Consider the following 17,561-nt stretch of genomic DNA (forward strand, 5'->3'; position numbering starts at 1 on the left):
GCTCTGGCCTTGACTGGTAACCAAAAAAGTCAAAAATGTTTCAGAAAACTAAATGGGATCCTCTCTCTTGACTGAACCAATGTGCTCAAGGGCCTCTGCTAACCCTGCTACCCACTCACTGTGTGCACGCATGCTCAGTTGCTAATTACAAGCACATATTATGTTGTTCTTACACATGCATTTTTGCCTACAGTTTTCCCAAGAATTCTCCTCTGCTCATCCCATCCTGAACTTCATCCAGTTCAGTGATTCCCAAACAAAGCCACACATCAGAGTTACTTAGACAGCTTTCTGAAAATGCACATCCCAGGCCCCACTCCATTACTATAGAATCAGAATCTCCAAAGCATGGGGCCCAGAAATCTTTGACAAGCCCCTCATTTGGTTTACATGCAGCCAGTCCTGCCCCTGTAACATCTGAAAACCAGGTAGCTAATTCCTACTTCTATAAAGCTTGGTTTAAGGACTCTGCTACATTGCTGGTGGGATTGTAAAATGGTGCAACTGGAAAACAGTTTGGCAGTTCCTCAAAAGTTAAATATTAACTTATCATACAACCCAGAAATTCCGCTCGTAGAAATCTACCCAAGAAAATGATGACAGGGGGCTTCCCTGGTGGCTCCGTGGTAAAGAATCCACCTGCTAACGCAGGAGACATGGGTTTGATCCTTAATCCGGGAAGATCCCTCATACCACGGAGCAACTAAGCCCGTGCACCACAACTATTGAGCCCATGCTCTAGAGCCTGGGAGCCGAAGCTACTGAAGCCGGCGTGCTCTAGAGCCTGTGCTTCACAAGAGAAGCCACCGCGATGAGAAGCCCATGCACCACCTCCAGAGAGTAGCTCCCTGCTCTCTGCAACCAGAGAGCCTGCAGAGCAACAAAGACCCAGAGCAGCCAAAAATAAATTACGTTTTTTAAATAATAATATTTATAAAAAATAAAATGTCCCAAATGGACTGGCACACTTAAAAAAAGAAGAAGACTCTACACTTCCAACACAGGGGATGGGGGTCCAATCCCTTGTCAGGGCGCTAAGACCCCACTGCAGACAAAAGATTTTAATTTTTTAATTTTTAAAAAATAAAACTGAATGAATCAAAGGGAAGGGGAGGGAAAAGGAGGACAAGATAAGACAGGCACCTAACCAATGTTTGTAAGAGAGTTAAGGAAGGAAGGAGTGGCTTTCTTTTGAAATACACTCTAAGGAACATTCTAATCCTAAAACCTTCAGATCCAGTTGTCTCCCCCATTCAAGGTCATAAACCCTCTCATCTGGGAGGCTAAGAGGAGATGCTGGATGTCCCAAAAGTGCTTTGAATTTTTACCAAAGGCCTGTCCCCGTATAAGAAGGCCCTTCCTCTGACATCTCCCATGCCTGGCTGCCTCACACACAACCATGTTAGCTTCAGATTCCCAGGGCAAGTGTCTGTTTCCTCAGACTTTTGGACTCAGTGGGAGAAGGTGAGGGTGGGATGATTTGAGAGAATAGCATTGAAACAAGTACATTACGATATGTAAAATAGATGGCCAGTTCGAAGCCAGTGCTCTGGGACAACCCAGAGGGATGGGGTGGGGAAGGGAGGAGGGCGAGGGGTTCAGGATGTGGGGGGACACATGTATACCTGTGGCATGCTTTCATATTGATGTATGGCAAAAACCAACACAATATTATAAAGTAATTATCTTCCAATTAAAATAAATTAATTACTTTTTTTTAAGTGTTTCATCATCAAAAAATGGGAAATTAAACGAGCTAGTGCCTTCAAAGCCCTTAGAACAGTGTCTGGCAAATAGCAAATGTTCAATTACACACAGAGAGAGAATAAGTGTATGTGGGTGTGTATGTTTATATATAAAATACGTTTGTGTATAACTGGTGAGGCAGCATTGCCCAAACAGGCCATGTTGTGAGATGCTCCAATAAGATTCACCTGGCTTGTGTCCAGATTGTATCCAGATTGGAGAAGTCAACACAGGGCCAAAGAGGGCCTAGGCACTAAGAGAGGGAAAGAGCTGAGTAATTTTAAATGTTCATGCACACCAATAAGTTTTAAAATGCAGATAAATCAACATGGATGATCCCATTTAGATAAAAAAAAAAAAAACTGCTATAGAATACCATGCAAATTTAATATAAAGAAAATATGGAAGCAGATTCACCTAAATATTAACAGAGGTCATCTCTGAATAATGAGTTTTTCTTTCCTGAGTTCCCAAAATGAATACGGATCATTTTTATGGGCAAATGAAATTAATTATCCTATCTTCATTTTGTTTAAAAAAAAATGAATTAAGTAACTAGGAAAATGAAGAAAACCTTCAGCCCCTAAGGACAATCTGCCTCTCTGACAGCCTGGAAGTTTGTCTGGTTTGTTCCAAAGTCAGAAGGACTACTCGGAAGGGTATAGGAAGGCTCAGATACAGAGGAGGAATGGCATATGTATGGCAGTGGCCCGCTATGACACAACAGTAGCTCCAGTCAACAAACACTCACACACTGATTTGCCCCAGAATAAACAGCCTGTGCTTTTGTGAACACAAATCTGATTGTGTCACTTCTGCTTAAAACTATTAGTTGCCTTCCACTGCTTTTGGGAAAAAGATCAAACGCTTCAGGTGGCCCACAAGAACCTCTGCCCACCTCTCGGGCCTCTTCTTAACCTCTATTCCTCCTCTACTCCATCTGCATGCTTCCCCACCTCCTTCTTCCACCCGCCTCATCAGGGGAGTCCATCCCCAGGGTAGGCTCTACCCCAACACCCCAGACTAGGCTCCATGCCATTTTCAGGCACATGCACAGCACCCAGGCCATTCCATCAAAGCACAGCTATACCACTAACATCTGTGGGCTCCACTGGGCCCACAGTTTGACTCACATTATATCCCTAATTCCTTACACAATAGCTGGCATGTGGAGGGCACCTAATAAAGGCCAACCTTTGAATGATTACCATTCACGGGCAGGCAGGGACATGGTAAGCCCAGGGAAGAGCAAAGACCAACCACAAAAGGCCTGTGAGCCTTACTAGGGAATGTAGGTTTCATCCTGCAAACGATGGGAGCTACCAGACAGTTTTAAACTGGAGGGCAGCAGGATTAGCTGCGTGTTCCAACTGCTAGATTCTAGCTACCATGTTGAGAGGAGTTTAGAATGGAGACAAACTGGGGAGATAAGGGCAACCACTTGGAAACACTGCAATAGATTAAGTGAGAGGAGAGAAGGGTCTGATCTAAGGTAGAGGAGATGAAGGGGAAAATATGAATTGGAAAGAGTCTGGAGAAGGAAATCTACAGGACCTGATAACTAATTAGCTGTGGGGACACAGGAAAAGAAAGCTAAGATGGTTCCCAGATTTCTGCTTCAGATGCCAGAGCTTTCCAAAATGCAGAAATTGGATTTGGGTCATTGTTCTAACTTTGACTTCTTGAAGCCCCAGCTTGTCCACCTGTAAAAAGAAGCTGTTCATAGTTTCCCTGCAGGGTTACTGGTAGACTCAAATGAGCTGATGTTTGGGAAAGTGCTTCACAGATTGTAAAACATTATTATTATTATTATCATCATCTTCATCATCATTAGGGCAACTGATTACAAAACAACTGCATAATCCCAGAAAACAGCCTTCTTGGAATAGTCACCAAGACCAGGCTTACGGTCTTACACAACTGGCCTGATTTCTGTATCTTTTAACCTGCATTCCCTGTCTTAAACAGTTAGCCTCATGAATGACCTGATGAGGAAAGAAAAAGGCATCTTGTTGAAAAGCTGAGTTCCCCGGGGCCCAGAAGACGGCTGGGATCTGGTCCCAGTCAGAGTCCTGCTGGTTCCCTCTTTAAGACATGCTGGATTCCCCTTCAATACTTACTGACATGACAAATTTCAAAAATCTAAAGGAACTTCCAATGGTTAAAGAAAATGAGTCACTAAACACAATGAGCCTTTCTTGGAAATTGTAAGCTAATGACTTTAAAATAGAAATCCATCCACTTTCCCACTCGCTGCCTAAATCCCACGTGTTGATTTGGGATACTTGGGCCCAGGAGTCAGAGTAAATCAAAACCAGCTCCCTCTGGGGACCTTTCAGAGAGATAAAGTTTCCAAAGGGCTGGAGGGTTCTCATACCTTGTATCACAGTGAACATCTAACCCAGTCAAAATGCCTTCAGGTATGGCATGAGCCAAGGAAGGAGAATAGAGAAGGGAAAGGAATTAAGGTTTATAAGAACCTGGAATGGTCACATTACTGGGCCAGCAATTTACAAACTGCATAATCAAATATAGATACTATTATTCCTGCTTTACAAGATTCAGAAAAGTGAACAGTGTGGCCAAATCTCTCTTCCCTGGTGAACATCAGAGTTCAGCAATTCAACTTCTGGTTTGTGCAGAAATAAAGAAGGAATATTCTTTCCACCTTATACAACACAATAATTATTTGAGATGACCTCCAATAGTCAAGATATCTGATGAATAAAATATGTAATTCAGCAAATCCAGCATAGCACTTCAATACCCCCAAAAAAAATTCTAATTAAAAAAAAAAAGGAAAGACACTGAACCTGAGCGCTAAAGACCGGCATTGAAATCCTCACCAGTAACTGCTCTACCTATAACCTTATTTATAAAAGCTGAATCAGAGAAACTTAAAGGCCCCTTCTTAAAGGCTAGACAAATGCCTGTGGTTAGTAGTGATGCAAGTCCAGCAGAGCTGATCCTTCTCTTTCTTCTCCAAGCCCCAGGAATCACACCTGACCCACTCTACACCGTTATCAAGAAGAGAAAAAGCACCGTTGTCTGGAGAATCAGAGAGAAAAGTCAGGAACCAGCTAATCAATTAAAATTATTTCTTTTCTGAGAAGCAAACATTGGCAGCAGTGTCTGAGGACCAATACTCACGGAGTCTTGAGTAATTTGGACCTTTGTCCACAAGACAAGTAAAAACCAACTTCCAGCAGCTCTGCTTCCAAGTTCCCCCACAGGGACCCTGGGGAAAGGCCTGGTTCTCAGGCCAAGCCCCCACCACACTCTGGAGCCTGCCCGCCAACAGCACAGGAAGTGCCAGCCACTTTCCCCAGAGCAGCTGGCACCAATTACCCAAACCCAGCTGGAAACACTCAGCTGGGATGAGGCGGGCGCTCCAGATGCCCGGCCTGATCGGAAATCCTACACTCAAACAAAGGCAGCCTTGCAGCCGCGCCAGCACACAACACAGTGGCTGGTCAGGGGCTGGGGGAGGCAGCCAGAGGGCAGGCTGGGGACCTCCAGCCAGGGAAGCAGCTGTGGGTCTGGGAGACTTGCCTGTTCCCTGATTTCAGAGCCTCTCCATTATCACAACCAACAGCTACCAATTACTGGGCATCCAGAGCGTGCTGAGTTCATCTGGTCCTCATTCTACTGAACTCCCCCAATAACACAACAAAGAAGGAACTGCTATCCACATTTACACATGAGGGACCCAAGGCTCACAAAGACGAATGATCTTTCCCACCATCACAGAGACAGAAGTGCCAGGACTGGGTCAAGAGCCCAGGTCTTCTGCATCACTTTCCTTCCTGCAAGACATCCTGGCCTTGGAAAGTAAACTACATAAAAACGGCCTGGCAAAGAGAGGCTCACTTTGCAAAGCCATCACAGGTGACACACTGAGTCCTAAAAGATGGTCAGCTGGTGAAGAAGATGGGAACATCTGTAGGTCCACCATGGATGTGAGAACACCTGTACAGTACTGGGACTCCAACACCCAAGAACACACACAAGTCAATGCCTCTTGGCAGGAAATGGCAATGTTGAACCACAGAAAGCAGAAGATCAAGGCCATCCTTATGGCCCTTCAAGGAACAGCATAAATAGGTGCTGATCAAGAAGGTCTCAGAGATAGTCATTACTATCCTCATGTTAGTTATATATTATGGAAATGTATTATTATTACTATATGTAGTAGTACAGGCTTCCCCAGTAGCTCAGTGGTAAAGAATCCACCTGCAATGCAGGAGACACAGGAGACATGGGCTCAATCCCTGGGCCAGGAAGATCCCCTGAAGAAGGCATGGCAACCCACTCCAGTATGCTTGTCAGGAAAATCCCACGGACAGAGGAGTCTGGTGGGCTACAGTCCATAGGATCACAAAGACTCAGACACAACTGAAGCGACTGAGCAGCAGCAGAGCAGTATATAGTAATGAATATTATAATAATTATATGGAAATAACATCATAACAAACATTTATATAGAATTTACTATGTACCAGGTGTTGTTCAGAGTGCTTAATGTACATTAACCCATTAATCTTGCAACACCCTAGGAGACGAGTAACATAACTATGTCCATTTACAGAATGGTTAAATAACTTGTCCAAGATCACAACAATCACATAGCTAATAAACTGTGAAGCCAAAATTCAAACCAAGGTAGTCAAGCTCCATAATCCATACTCTTAACCTCTACACACACTGCCTCTCAACTACAACAAACATTTATTAAGCAGGATCCATGCTAGGTCCTTCCACTACTATTATCTATCATCACATTTATTGTTCATTACAAACAAATGTAGTAACATGAATTGAAGCCACAAAGGTTTCATATCACAAAAGAAAGGAGCTAACTTTGCAGGCAAGCAGCAACACTTGGAAATCTCCGTGCACACCCCCATTTCTCATTGGAATTTGACATCACAGAGATGAAAAGTCTGGAAGGCCCAAGCAGCTAACATTGACTTACCCTTGGTAAGAGCTCAATAGTTATCAGACTTCACTGTGAGTACAGTGAATTATCATACAAAGTTGGATACACAAAATCTAGTCTACTTACTTTAATAATAATTTCAACTCTTTGCTAGTCTTACATTTACTTGCCTCTGTGATGCTCTGAACTCTACAAATTTCTTTCACTAGAAGTCTGAAAGTGCCTCCCTTAGCCATACCCCTGCACTTTCCAGCTTCGGGAGAGCTACAATGGCCTTCAGGCCTGAAAGCTCACCACCTTTCTGGAGTGGCTGGAACCACAGAGAATTCTGTACCCAACCAGTTCACTTACAGATGGAGAAACTACCTCCCACGTTAAGTGACTTTCCCAGGATTAAAGAGCAAGTTAGGAAGAACCTAACCAGAACTTTCAGTTCTGAGTCGGGTATGTGTTTCCCACTAACACTGTGCATGTTTTCCCCTGTGGTTCCCCTGGCCCTTCTACAGTGCTTAACTCAGTGCTATATTCAGCAAATGTTTATTATCTCTCAAAAAAAACAGTGCTATAGGCTATGTCCCCTCAAAATTCATATTCAAAATTCATAACCCCCACTGTAATGGTATTAGGTGGTGGGGCCTTTGGCAGGTAATTTGGTCATGAGGGTGGAGCCTTATAAATTGGATTAGTGCCCTTATAAAAGAGACCCCAGAGAGCTCCCTCACCCCTTGTGCCATGTGAGGACACAGTAAGAAAACAGCCCCCTATGAACCAGGAAGCAGGTCCTCACCAGACACCAAATATGCTGGTGTCTTCTCAGCCTCCAGAGCTGAGAGAAATACATTTCTGTTAAGCCACCCAACCTATGGTATTCTGTTCTGGTATCCAGAATAAGATAATGCCTAGGAGCTCTGCTTGCATGATCTCATTTAATTGCCCAGTCCAGCAAGGCAGATACTATTTATTATGTCCATTTCACAGTTGAGGACACTGAACTTTAGCCATTTGATGCCACCTCTCCAAGATCATGACAAAAACATGAGGTTCAGAATCTGAACCCCCAGTGTCTAACTCCAGAGGTTGTTATATTCTGAACTCTATTAGGTCCCATTTTACCATCCTGGTCCCCTTTCCCAAGTCAAGTTCAGAAGCTCATTCCTGCAGTGATGTTCCCCCCACTACCCACAACGTCCCCATGACCCCAGGTGGACTGTGCCCATTGCTCTGCTAAGTCCATGGAGGCTTGGTAGACATGCCTGGGGCACTGGGTAGCCCCGGGAGGTGCACCAGTCCATGGGAGGGCAGGAGGTACCCAGTACCCACTCTGTTCTTGTTCCCATCTGGCGTCAGGGGCCAAGATGTGGGCCTCCTGGTGGCCATTCCCAGGCCAGCACACAGCAGTACTGACTCACCCCTAAGTCTGCCCTAGACACACTTACTAACCCTCAGGATCACACCACTAACCCTCACCCACTCGCAGCCAGAGCCAGTTCTAGTCACAGTATAATCTCTAGGGGAGGGAAGGGTTGCTGAGCAAGCACACAGTGTGACAGCAGGCACTACGCATGGAACTTCACTCCCCTGGCCGGGTCCACCCAGGAGGAAGGTTCACCCCAGCCCCATTTACTCTGAGAAGGAAATTGAGGCTCAGCGAAGCTAACTGACTTGCTTGGCCAGCACAGTACGTCTTCGTGTGACTCCAACGCCCAGGGTTTCCTGCTACAAACACCCCTTCTCAGACAACACACATCCCTAACACCATGCGCTCCAGTTGCTGGCTGCCAGTAAGACCCCAAGGTGAGAGCCTCATTTCTCACACTTTCTTTGTTGAAGTGCAAGCACCGTGCAGAGGGACACACAAGCTCTAATCAGTATTGTCTTCCCTTATAACAAGAAGCTGTCTAATGACATTGCAGGGTTAACAAACAACTTTTTCACATGTAACTTCACTTGATCCTCACCACAGCCCGGTAACTAAGGATCACACTCTGCATCTTACACATGAAGGACTGTGGCTCAGATGCAGAAGGGGAATCAGGGGCGGAGGTGAGAGTCAGAGCAGAAACTGCAGTCCCAGTGTGCATGAGCCCTCAGTCCAAATGCCCCCTTCACCTGGCTCTGTTTGAATCTTTCCCAGGGACTTGAGGAGGAGGAGGAGAGAATTAGGGCAACGGGTGCTGGGAGGCGGTGGCAGGACAGTTTGCCTTGGATATTAATTCAGTTCCTTGCAACCCACCAGCACCCCCAACAAGCCAGACAAACTAACGGGCAGACGAGACACAGAACACTGAGATCAGTCTGCGACCCTGTGCACCAAGGCCAGGAGCCTCTATGCCCGGGCTGGAAAGGGGCCACACCCCCAGTTCATGCAGCCCAAAATCCCAGCCTCGGCCACCCACAGAGCCCCGCCCACCCAGAACCCCTGTGAAAGACGTACCCGCCAGCAGACCTCCCCACTTAGTTGGGGTTCCCAGCAAACAGCAGTCCCACGTGGGACAGGGAACCCTCACACCCTGCCCCTTGGGCCTCTGACTGCTGTCTAGGGGCCCCTTGTTTTTCCTCCTCTGGGACAACCCCGCAGAGAGAAACACAGGGGCAAGGGAGCCTGAGGCAGTTGCTATAGGCAATGCATCCCTCTGTTAGCAACACCTTACAGGCCTAGAATTTTCCACACCACCACCAGGTTCATTTGTGGAGGAAGCAGCTTCTTGTCCACACACCCCACCAACTTCACATCCTCCTGGCCCATAGCTTCACCCGCTTCCTTCTGACACCGTAGAGGTCATCACCTTGAGGAGAAGAGAAAATGAGGGCCCCCCTTAAGACCCATTTTCTCATCCGGAAACTGAGAGGTGAGGAGCACCAAGAGGGATCAAGAGAGTCCCCCTCAGGTAGTTAAAAGAAAAAAGTGCTTTTGCTTTCTGCAGACATACTTCACCTTGGAAGGAAAAGTGTGTGTTTTGGGCAGCCTCATGGAGAAAGTAAGAATCTGCAAATCCACTTAATACAAACCCAAACAGATATCCAAACCCCAGGGGACAAAGAAAGTTCTTCTGGAAAATAGTAATAGAGCAACTCTCCCCATAACTGTTCATTTCATATTCAAATACTAGTTCATAAACAGAGTCAAATTACACTTGAACTTCTACACATGGGCTTCAATTAATGTTAATTGTTATAATTATTGGCTACAATCGTAACTGGGGCTTCTCAGGTGGCTCAGTGGTAAAGAATCCGCCTGCCAATGCAGGAGATGCAGTTAGATTCCTGGGTCAGGAAGATGCCCTGAAGAAAGAAATGGCAACCCACTGCAGTATTCTTACCTGGGAAATCCCATGGACAGAAGAGCCTGGCAGGCTACAGTCCATGGGGTCACAAAGAGTCAGACACAATTTAGTGACTAAATAACAACAATCCTAACTACAATGGTTTCCTAGGAATGCAACCCTCAAATCACGAAGGCTCTACGACAGTCAGCGCTTTCTGGATGTGGCACGTGTTGAAGCTCACGGTCTTGTTTTCAAGACCTCTTGACCACAGGGATCGAACCCAAGTCTCCTGCGTCTCCAGCACTGCAGGCAGAATCTTTACCAATTTGAGCCATCACGGAAGCCCCTCCTAACCCAGAAATGTCCACTTAACAGAGAGAAGTTCCCGTCAGGAGCCCTCCAAGGAAACTTGATTCTTGACCTTGCCATGGTGGGGGCTCACACACCCCTCTTCTGCAGAATCCCAAGAACCCTGTTGGCCTCATAAGCCAGGGGTAACAATCTCTTGAATCTGAGAGAAAATCTCTTGAATCGCCAGGACCGTAACATAAATTCCTTTAGTAAAGTTCTTTGACCTGGAAATTCTGCATAATTAACAGACTGGAAAAGAAGGTGATTCCTGATGACAGAATGTCGGACACCTGAGAAAAAAAGTGATCTGGGCTCTGGAATTTCTTCAGGATTCTTCCCTCACATAGTTAGAGGGGGACTGTCCACCTATTCCACCCTGCTGGAACCATAGGACAAGCCGGAGACCATGGGTGTGGGCTACAAGATATCTGTACATCCACAAACCAAGTCCTAAATGCCACAGGTCGATGTTGCAGGAATATGAAGCCCCCTGCTTAGAAGAAAATGTCACATAACATACAGGACAGACAGCACTTGCAAATACACACAGAGACGCACATACAAGGTGTGTACATAATGCGTATTATTGGTACATATTAATTATCACATGATTAATATATAGTTATTACATAATATATTGTACAATTAATACATAGTAGCTATAATTATATATTATGTACATTTGATACATTGATTATATGTATAATTCACATGTATTACATACATTAAGAGTACAGCTGCCTCTTGAACAACTAGGGTTAGTTGAAAATTTGTGTCATAACTAATCCTATATGTGATTCTTCCAAAGCCCCAATTCCACATCCTCAGATTCAACCAGCTGCAGATTGTGTATACTGTAGTATTTACTATAGAAAAAAAATTCTTGTATAAGTGGACCTGCGCAATTCAAACCCACATTGTTTAAGAGTCAACTGTGCTTGAAAATTAAAAATAAATGATGAAACATCCCCAGAGGAAAAACATACAGGCAAAGGCCATAAAATGTAAAGAAGTGAAATAACATGTGGAAGTAAGATACTACCTTCCACCTCCCAAACAAACAACTCTTCAAAAATTATCAGTACTCAAGAGAGTGTGTGAACACCTGATACATGGCTGGTGGGAGTGTGAGTTGGTATTTCCAGAGGGTTTTTAATAATATGCTTTAAAATCCCTAAAAATACACATAGTCTTAGACCACGCAATTGTACTTCTAGAAATTTATTCTCAAAAGTGTAAATGGATGTGCTCAAAGATTTAGTCTTTTTCCTTTGTCAATTATGATAAAAAGTAAAAGCAACCTAAATAGCCAAAAGTAAAAGTTTTTTAAATAAAAACAAATAAGAGTATGAAACAAAGCTACTATGATATTAAGTACCATTACCAAACATTATGATTGCTGTTAAAAAATTGTATATATAAAAAAGTACTGGAAGTACATACAACAAATATTAATAATGTTTAGCAGTGGGTGGTAAAATTACAAGTGTTTTTTTTTACTTTTTGATTATCTGTATTTGCTACAATGTCTATATTGGCCTAAAACTTCTAACATGTATCTGGAAGCATTTAAAAGCTTTTATTTTGTAAAATGTTATGTATGAAGACATCATATCACCTCAAGAGTATGAATTCCTTGAATCCTAGGTTCTAGGTCTGATTTATCTTCATCAACTCCCCATGATATTAGCTTAGGGTATTGAATAATTATAATTACCATTTATTGAGTGTTTGCCATGTGGTAGGCATTCTATTAAATTGTGTTTTTTAATACCATAAAATTCAATAAAAATTTGTTGAAGGAGGGAGGGAAGGAGGAGGGCAGATGGAAAGGAGTGAATGAATAAATGCCCAAAGATGTGAAACAAGCTGGCAGCTCTCTCACCAGGAAGTGACCTGCTCACTTTTGAGGTCCCATCTGACCAGCAGACCACACCAACGTGCTAGACCATTTCCTCTAGTGAGAACAGGAGCAGAAAGGGAGTAGGTGTTAGGCCGGGACAGCCACACTATAAACTTGAGTTTTAGAAGCCACAGTTTTTGAAAGATTTCACAGGGAACTGCCAGGTAAAACTTAAAAATCATTTTTGGGAGCTTTCTAACTAGATTCACAAAAACTAGTATTAACACAACCTTTCGATTAATCACTTTGGACCTCGGCAACCTTTAATTCATTCCTACAAAAACTCCCAAGCACTCACTATTAGAGGACGAAAAATAAAATTAGGCACAATCTCATTCTTAAGGAACCTGCAGTGCAAGAGGACAAGGAATAGTTGCTGAAATACTGGTTCAAGGCTAGGTGTGAGCCCTCACACAGGACTAGGAGGCCAAGATGAGTGCAGAAGGAGGAGCTCTTTCTCATGGGGAAGAAAAGCAGAGGAGGAGGTAAGTGAGAGTTGGAATAGACAAGATTTCTCAATGCAGAGTTGGGGAAATGGCATTCCTGACTGAGGGAACAGCCTGAGCAAAGGCTCTGAGGGGTGGGATGGGGGCCAGGGCAAGCCATCATGAGTGTATGGAAGAAACAGATCTGCCATGACAACTGAGGCAAGAAGGGCAAGTTCAAGCCAGAATGGAGAAACTTGAGAAGCAGGTAAAGGCATTCAGACTGAATTCTGGTAGTAATATGTCCAGCCCATGCCCCCCAAATCTTGGGCCACTCCATTAGAAGAAGCAAAGTGGCCCAGATCCCCTCCAATAGCCTTTTCTTGCCCCTGACAAATTTCTGCTACACTTCCAAAAAGCACCTTAATATACCCCTCACTTTCAAAGGCTCCAAGGAGAAGCTGAGATTTATAGCCACACTGCCCTGAGCACACACAGAAGTAAAAAAGCTGAAGCAGCTCCTTGACACCTAGCTGTGCCCTGCTGGTCTCCAATCTCTGACATCCTGGAGAGGAAGCCTCCCTGGCTTAGCCCATCTCCTGGGAAAATGAGGAGATAATCCTTGGACCAGTTGATTCAAAACAGTACAGCATGGAACCGGTAGTAAAAGCACCAAGAACTGATCTTAAATTCAGCTTCTGGAGAGTCAGCCCTGTGGTCCTGCTTCCTCTAAGGACCATGGAGACACCTCCAGGCCCCTCTTAGTGAAAGGTTTGGGAAAGGAGCCGCTGGGAATCCAGAGGACATGAGACAGATGTTTCTCAAATGTTTTAGTAGCATAATACATCCCACCCGCCCTGCCTTCTTCTGACTCTAAATGTGTCTCTTTTTCTGCCTTATTTTCCCTGTCTTCCTTCCTACCTCCTTCCTCTCTCTCTCTCTCCTTGTGTTCCTTTCTCTCATTTCAACTTTTGTGAAACCTGCTCTTCAATCTCTTTCTCTGAATCTATCTCTACGTGTCTGTCCCTCAGAGTCAGCTCATTCTGTTTCTATCATCTCTTTCTCCGCATCTTTGACATTCTATCGGCCTCTCTGACTTCATATTTCTGAACTGGTGTCTAGGTGTGTCTACTAATGTACCTGTCCGGATGTCTCTTGTCATTCGGTCTCTCCTATCTGTGCGTCTTTCTGTGTCTCTGTCTTACTGTCTGTCGTGCACGTCTTTGTGTCGCTCTCTCTCCCCGTACCTCTCCATCTCTCTGCCTCCATCCCTCCTTTCCCGGCTTGCGTTACTAAAATCGCAGCGAGGAAATGGAGCCGTTCAGAAAGGTGTGACCCTAAAAACCAGCTTAAGCGGGATGCCGGCTTAGAGCGGCGGGAGGGGCACCGCGAGGACAGCCCCGGTGACGGCCGAGCCACACACGCGACTTTCCGGCACTGTCGCCGCTCCCCGGGTCTCCCGCTTGGCGAGCGCCTCGCGACCCAGCCCCACTCCGACCACCCACCTCCCTGGCTCGGAAGGAGCCTCGCCACCCGCCGGAAAGCCGGAAGTAGGGCAGAGGGCGGAAAGTTCTCACCGATGGTGAAGCTGTAGCCATCGATGCTGAAAGTGGCGCTCCGGCATTTTTTGAAGCCCTCTTTCCTGTTGCTGGCGTCCGTCATGGTTCAGCCGGCGGCGTCCCGAGGTCCCCAGCGGAGGGGCGCGCACCCCGGCGCCGGCGCCCCGCTTTCAGCCGCGTCCCCCACCCGGGCGCGCGGCGCGCTGTCCCCGCCGGTCCGCGGCTCGCTGAGAGCGGAGCGCGCCGGCTGCTGGCACCGCGAGCGCGAAGTCGACTAACACACTAGGCGCACGGCGGAGCCAGCGAGCCTCGCAAATGCCCCATCTCCAGTGCCAGGTTCCAGCTACCACGAGAGGAGTGCAAACAAAGGGAGTCGACGCGCACCCGCGCGCGTGGATGCGGGCTGGTGGGTGGGTGGGTACCGAGGTCCCTGTCTTTGCCACCTTCTCCCTGGAAGCCAGCGCGCTCCAGGCACGTCTGTTTTCTTTCTCAGTTTCGCCTTCCCCTCTCTGGAGGTTGGTGGGGTTTGGGGACTCAAGGGAATGGCTAAGATTTGGCGTCGTGCTTCTTTTGGATGTTTTCTCTGGCAGGCAAGAGAGCTCCCAAAAAACACATCAACAGATGGAAAAGCAAACATCCAAGCCGGTCAGATGCTGCCAAAGTTTGCTCCAAACAAGGAAGTCGGGGAAATCGCCACGCCCACTTCCTCCCTGCAGCTGTCCCCTGAACTAGCCTGGGACCCCGATAAAATTACTTCTCGGCATTCCCGGGCCAGGAGATAATTATCAAAGTAACCCATATTGGTGGCTAAGCGCTTTCATGCAGAGGTTCTAAGATGCGCAAGTTCTAGTCTATTCCAAACGAACTGTCCGAGCTCTTTCCAATTTGGTTTTGTCAAATAGACTTGGCAAAGTGTGTTGCCAAATAGAGATTCCTGGGACTTGTGGAGGTGGTAGAGATTTAACCACCCCTACGGCTAACCCCTCTTGTCACAGAAGAGGAAACTGAGGTGGACAGGGGCTGGACTAAGGTCCTACAGCTAAAAAGTGGCCATGTCTGGATAGAGGAGCTTGACTTTATAATACCAAATCAATTACTGATCCTTCCAGTACCTGAAATGACTGAGCCAGGCAAGGTTTATATGAGGGACATCATTCCCTCCAATCAGCAAGCAGTGCTAAGGATTTACAGTTGTAGTGTTCTTTGTCAGGGGCTGGGGAGTTCACATTAATGAGACCAGAGTTGAGTCCCTTGGCGGAGTCCACCCAGTGTAACACATGGAATGACAGTGTTATGCTCAGGTTATTAAAGAACTAGTTAAGTCAACCTTATTTGTTGTGATGGAATTTAACACACTTACCAAGCACTTGTCAATATTAATGAGTCAATCAGGTATATCCCTAGTTGTTTCTGAGTTTAGAGAACAGTGGTCATAAGTCTTCAGACTCGAACGAAAATTAGAACTCTTCTCTCAATATTCCACATGCAATTTTAGGGGAACCATAAACCTCTCAAGCCCCATGGAAATCAGATTAATATCTCAGGACCTGAATCTTCCTCAATTTACCATATATTTTGAGAGAAATGAGGGTTTTTTTTTTAATGTCAAATAGAGTTGGAACTTCAATTATAAATTCTCTATGGTAAGACCTAGAACCACATTGATAGTTTGCTGAGATCAATGGCAAGATTGATTGAGCCAGATGAGACAGAATTCATGTCACACAGAATGGCACATCCTCGCTTGGTAGTAGAGCATGCGTCAAACCCTGAGGCGCTCCTTGAGACTGGAACTGGTTACAGTGTAAAAGCATGAAGAAAGCTCTAGGGATAGACAGACCTGAGTCTGAAATCTGGCTCCACCACTTACCAAATATATGACCTTGAGCAAGATACTAGACCTCCCTGAGTCTTGCTTTCCTGATCTTACAATGAGGATTAAGCGAGAGGAAATGGGTGAAACTTAGGCATACTGTGGACATTTAGTTTTTGCAATTACCAGGTGACTCCCAAGTTTCATTATGTAGACACTGGAGAAAATTCTTCGTAGCAATAATATATTTTTGCTATTGTTATCATTAATTTTATAGAGAAAAAAATTTATCTGTAAAATGTTTATATATAATATATATGACTACATACTATATTATATATAGTTTATTATATATACTATATATAATATTACATATAATAGCATATACTATATATAATGCATTTTAATATAGTAACCCCCAAAAGTTTCTTATCATTCTCATTTCCCTGTATTTTTCCCACCTTCCCAAACATTTAGCAAAATCACATGTCTTCTGTGTCACTGGAAGTTCTGGAATGAGGTTCCTGAAAACCCTGAGTTATAGTCTCCTACGGTAAGTTATCAAGAAAAAAAAATCCTAATGGGATGGAAAATTTTCCCTGAGTGAGTGAAATTAAAACTTGGTATTTAATCACTCTTAGCAGAAAAGCTTTTTGAAATATAATCTATAAAAATAATAACAATGTGATCATTTATCTGTCCCCTAAGACTGGTAAAAATAACTTGCGTGAACAATTAGAACTGGTTTTAAATTGCTTCTCCCCAGAATTGTTCTCTCTCTCCCTGGTTTTAGAAACTGCACACCTACAGAACCACTGACTGTGCTGCTTCAAGTGCAAAGACTTAAAAGCAACCTTCTCAGTGTGGGGCTCTTACTCTACACTAAGTGAAGTGGAATACTAACATTCCATAAGCCAAGAAAGAAGGAGTTCAACACCAAGATCAACAGAAGCATTGCTTTGTTCTTTCAGGAATGCTCCTTTAAGAATGCCTGTGAAATAAGAAAACTATACCAAGATACCCAAGTAGGTGGGTGAATCCCATGCCCTTATTTTTAGAGCAGGGGTCAGCAAACACCTGCAGGTCAGATCCAGTCTGTTCACCTGTTTTTGTAGACTCTTCAAGCTAAAAAAGTGATTGAGTGAGTGAAAAATTCAAAAATTTCCCATTCAAAAGAAGAACATGTAACACATTAAAACTACATGAAATTCAAAGTTCAGTGTCCACAAATACAGCTGGTAGCTCAGCTGGTAAAGAATCCACCTGCAATGCAGGAGACCCTGGTTCAAAGAGCCTGGTCAGGAAGATCCTCTGGAGAAGAGATAGGCTACCCACTCCAGTATTCTTGGGCTCCCCTGGTGGCTCAGCTGGCAAAGAATCCACCTGCAACGAGGCAGACTTGGGTTCAGTCGCTGGGTTGGGAAGATCCCCTGGAGAAGGGAACGGCTACCCATTCCAGTATTCTGGTCTGGAGAATTCCATGGACTGTATAGTCCATGGGGTCGCAAAGAGTCAGACACGACTGAGCAAGAGGTCAGCAAACACCTGCAGGTCAGATC

The 17,561-nt window shown here is 45.0% G+C and overlaps 1 protein-coding gene across 4 annotated transcripts in view; it reads right to left on the reverse strand.

Moving 5' to 3' along the window:
- The window catches only part of PDE1C (phosphodiesterase 1C), a 539,682-nt gene extending 524,869 nt beyond the window's left edge, over window positions 1-14,813 (reverse strand). For all 4 annotated transcript variants that reach the window (XM_005889124.3, XM_070369504.1, XM_070369502.1 and 1 more), the window contains exon 1: window positions 14,208-14,813. In XM_005889124.3, the coding sequence (XP_005889186.2) occupies window positions 14,208-14,292 (85 nt within the window). In that variant the 5' untranslated portion in view covers window positions 14,293-14,813. The remainder of the gene's footprint in view (window positions 1-14,207) is intronic.
- Window positions 14,814-17,561: the final 2,748 nt, after the last annotated feature.

The sequence above is a fragment of the Bos mutus genome, chromosome 4, assembly GCF_027580195.1.
Source record: "Bos mutus isolate GX-2022 chromosome 4, NWIPB_WYAK_1.1, whole genome shotgun sequence".
Lineage (NCBI taxonomy): Eukaryota > Metazoa > Chordata > Mammalia > Artiodactyla > Bovidae > Bos > Bos mutus.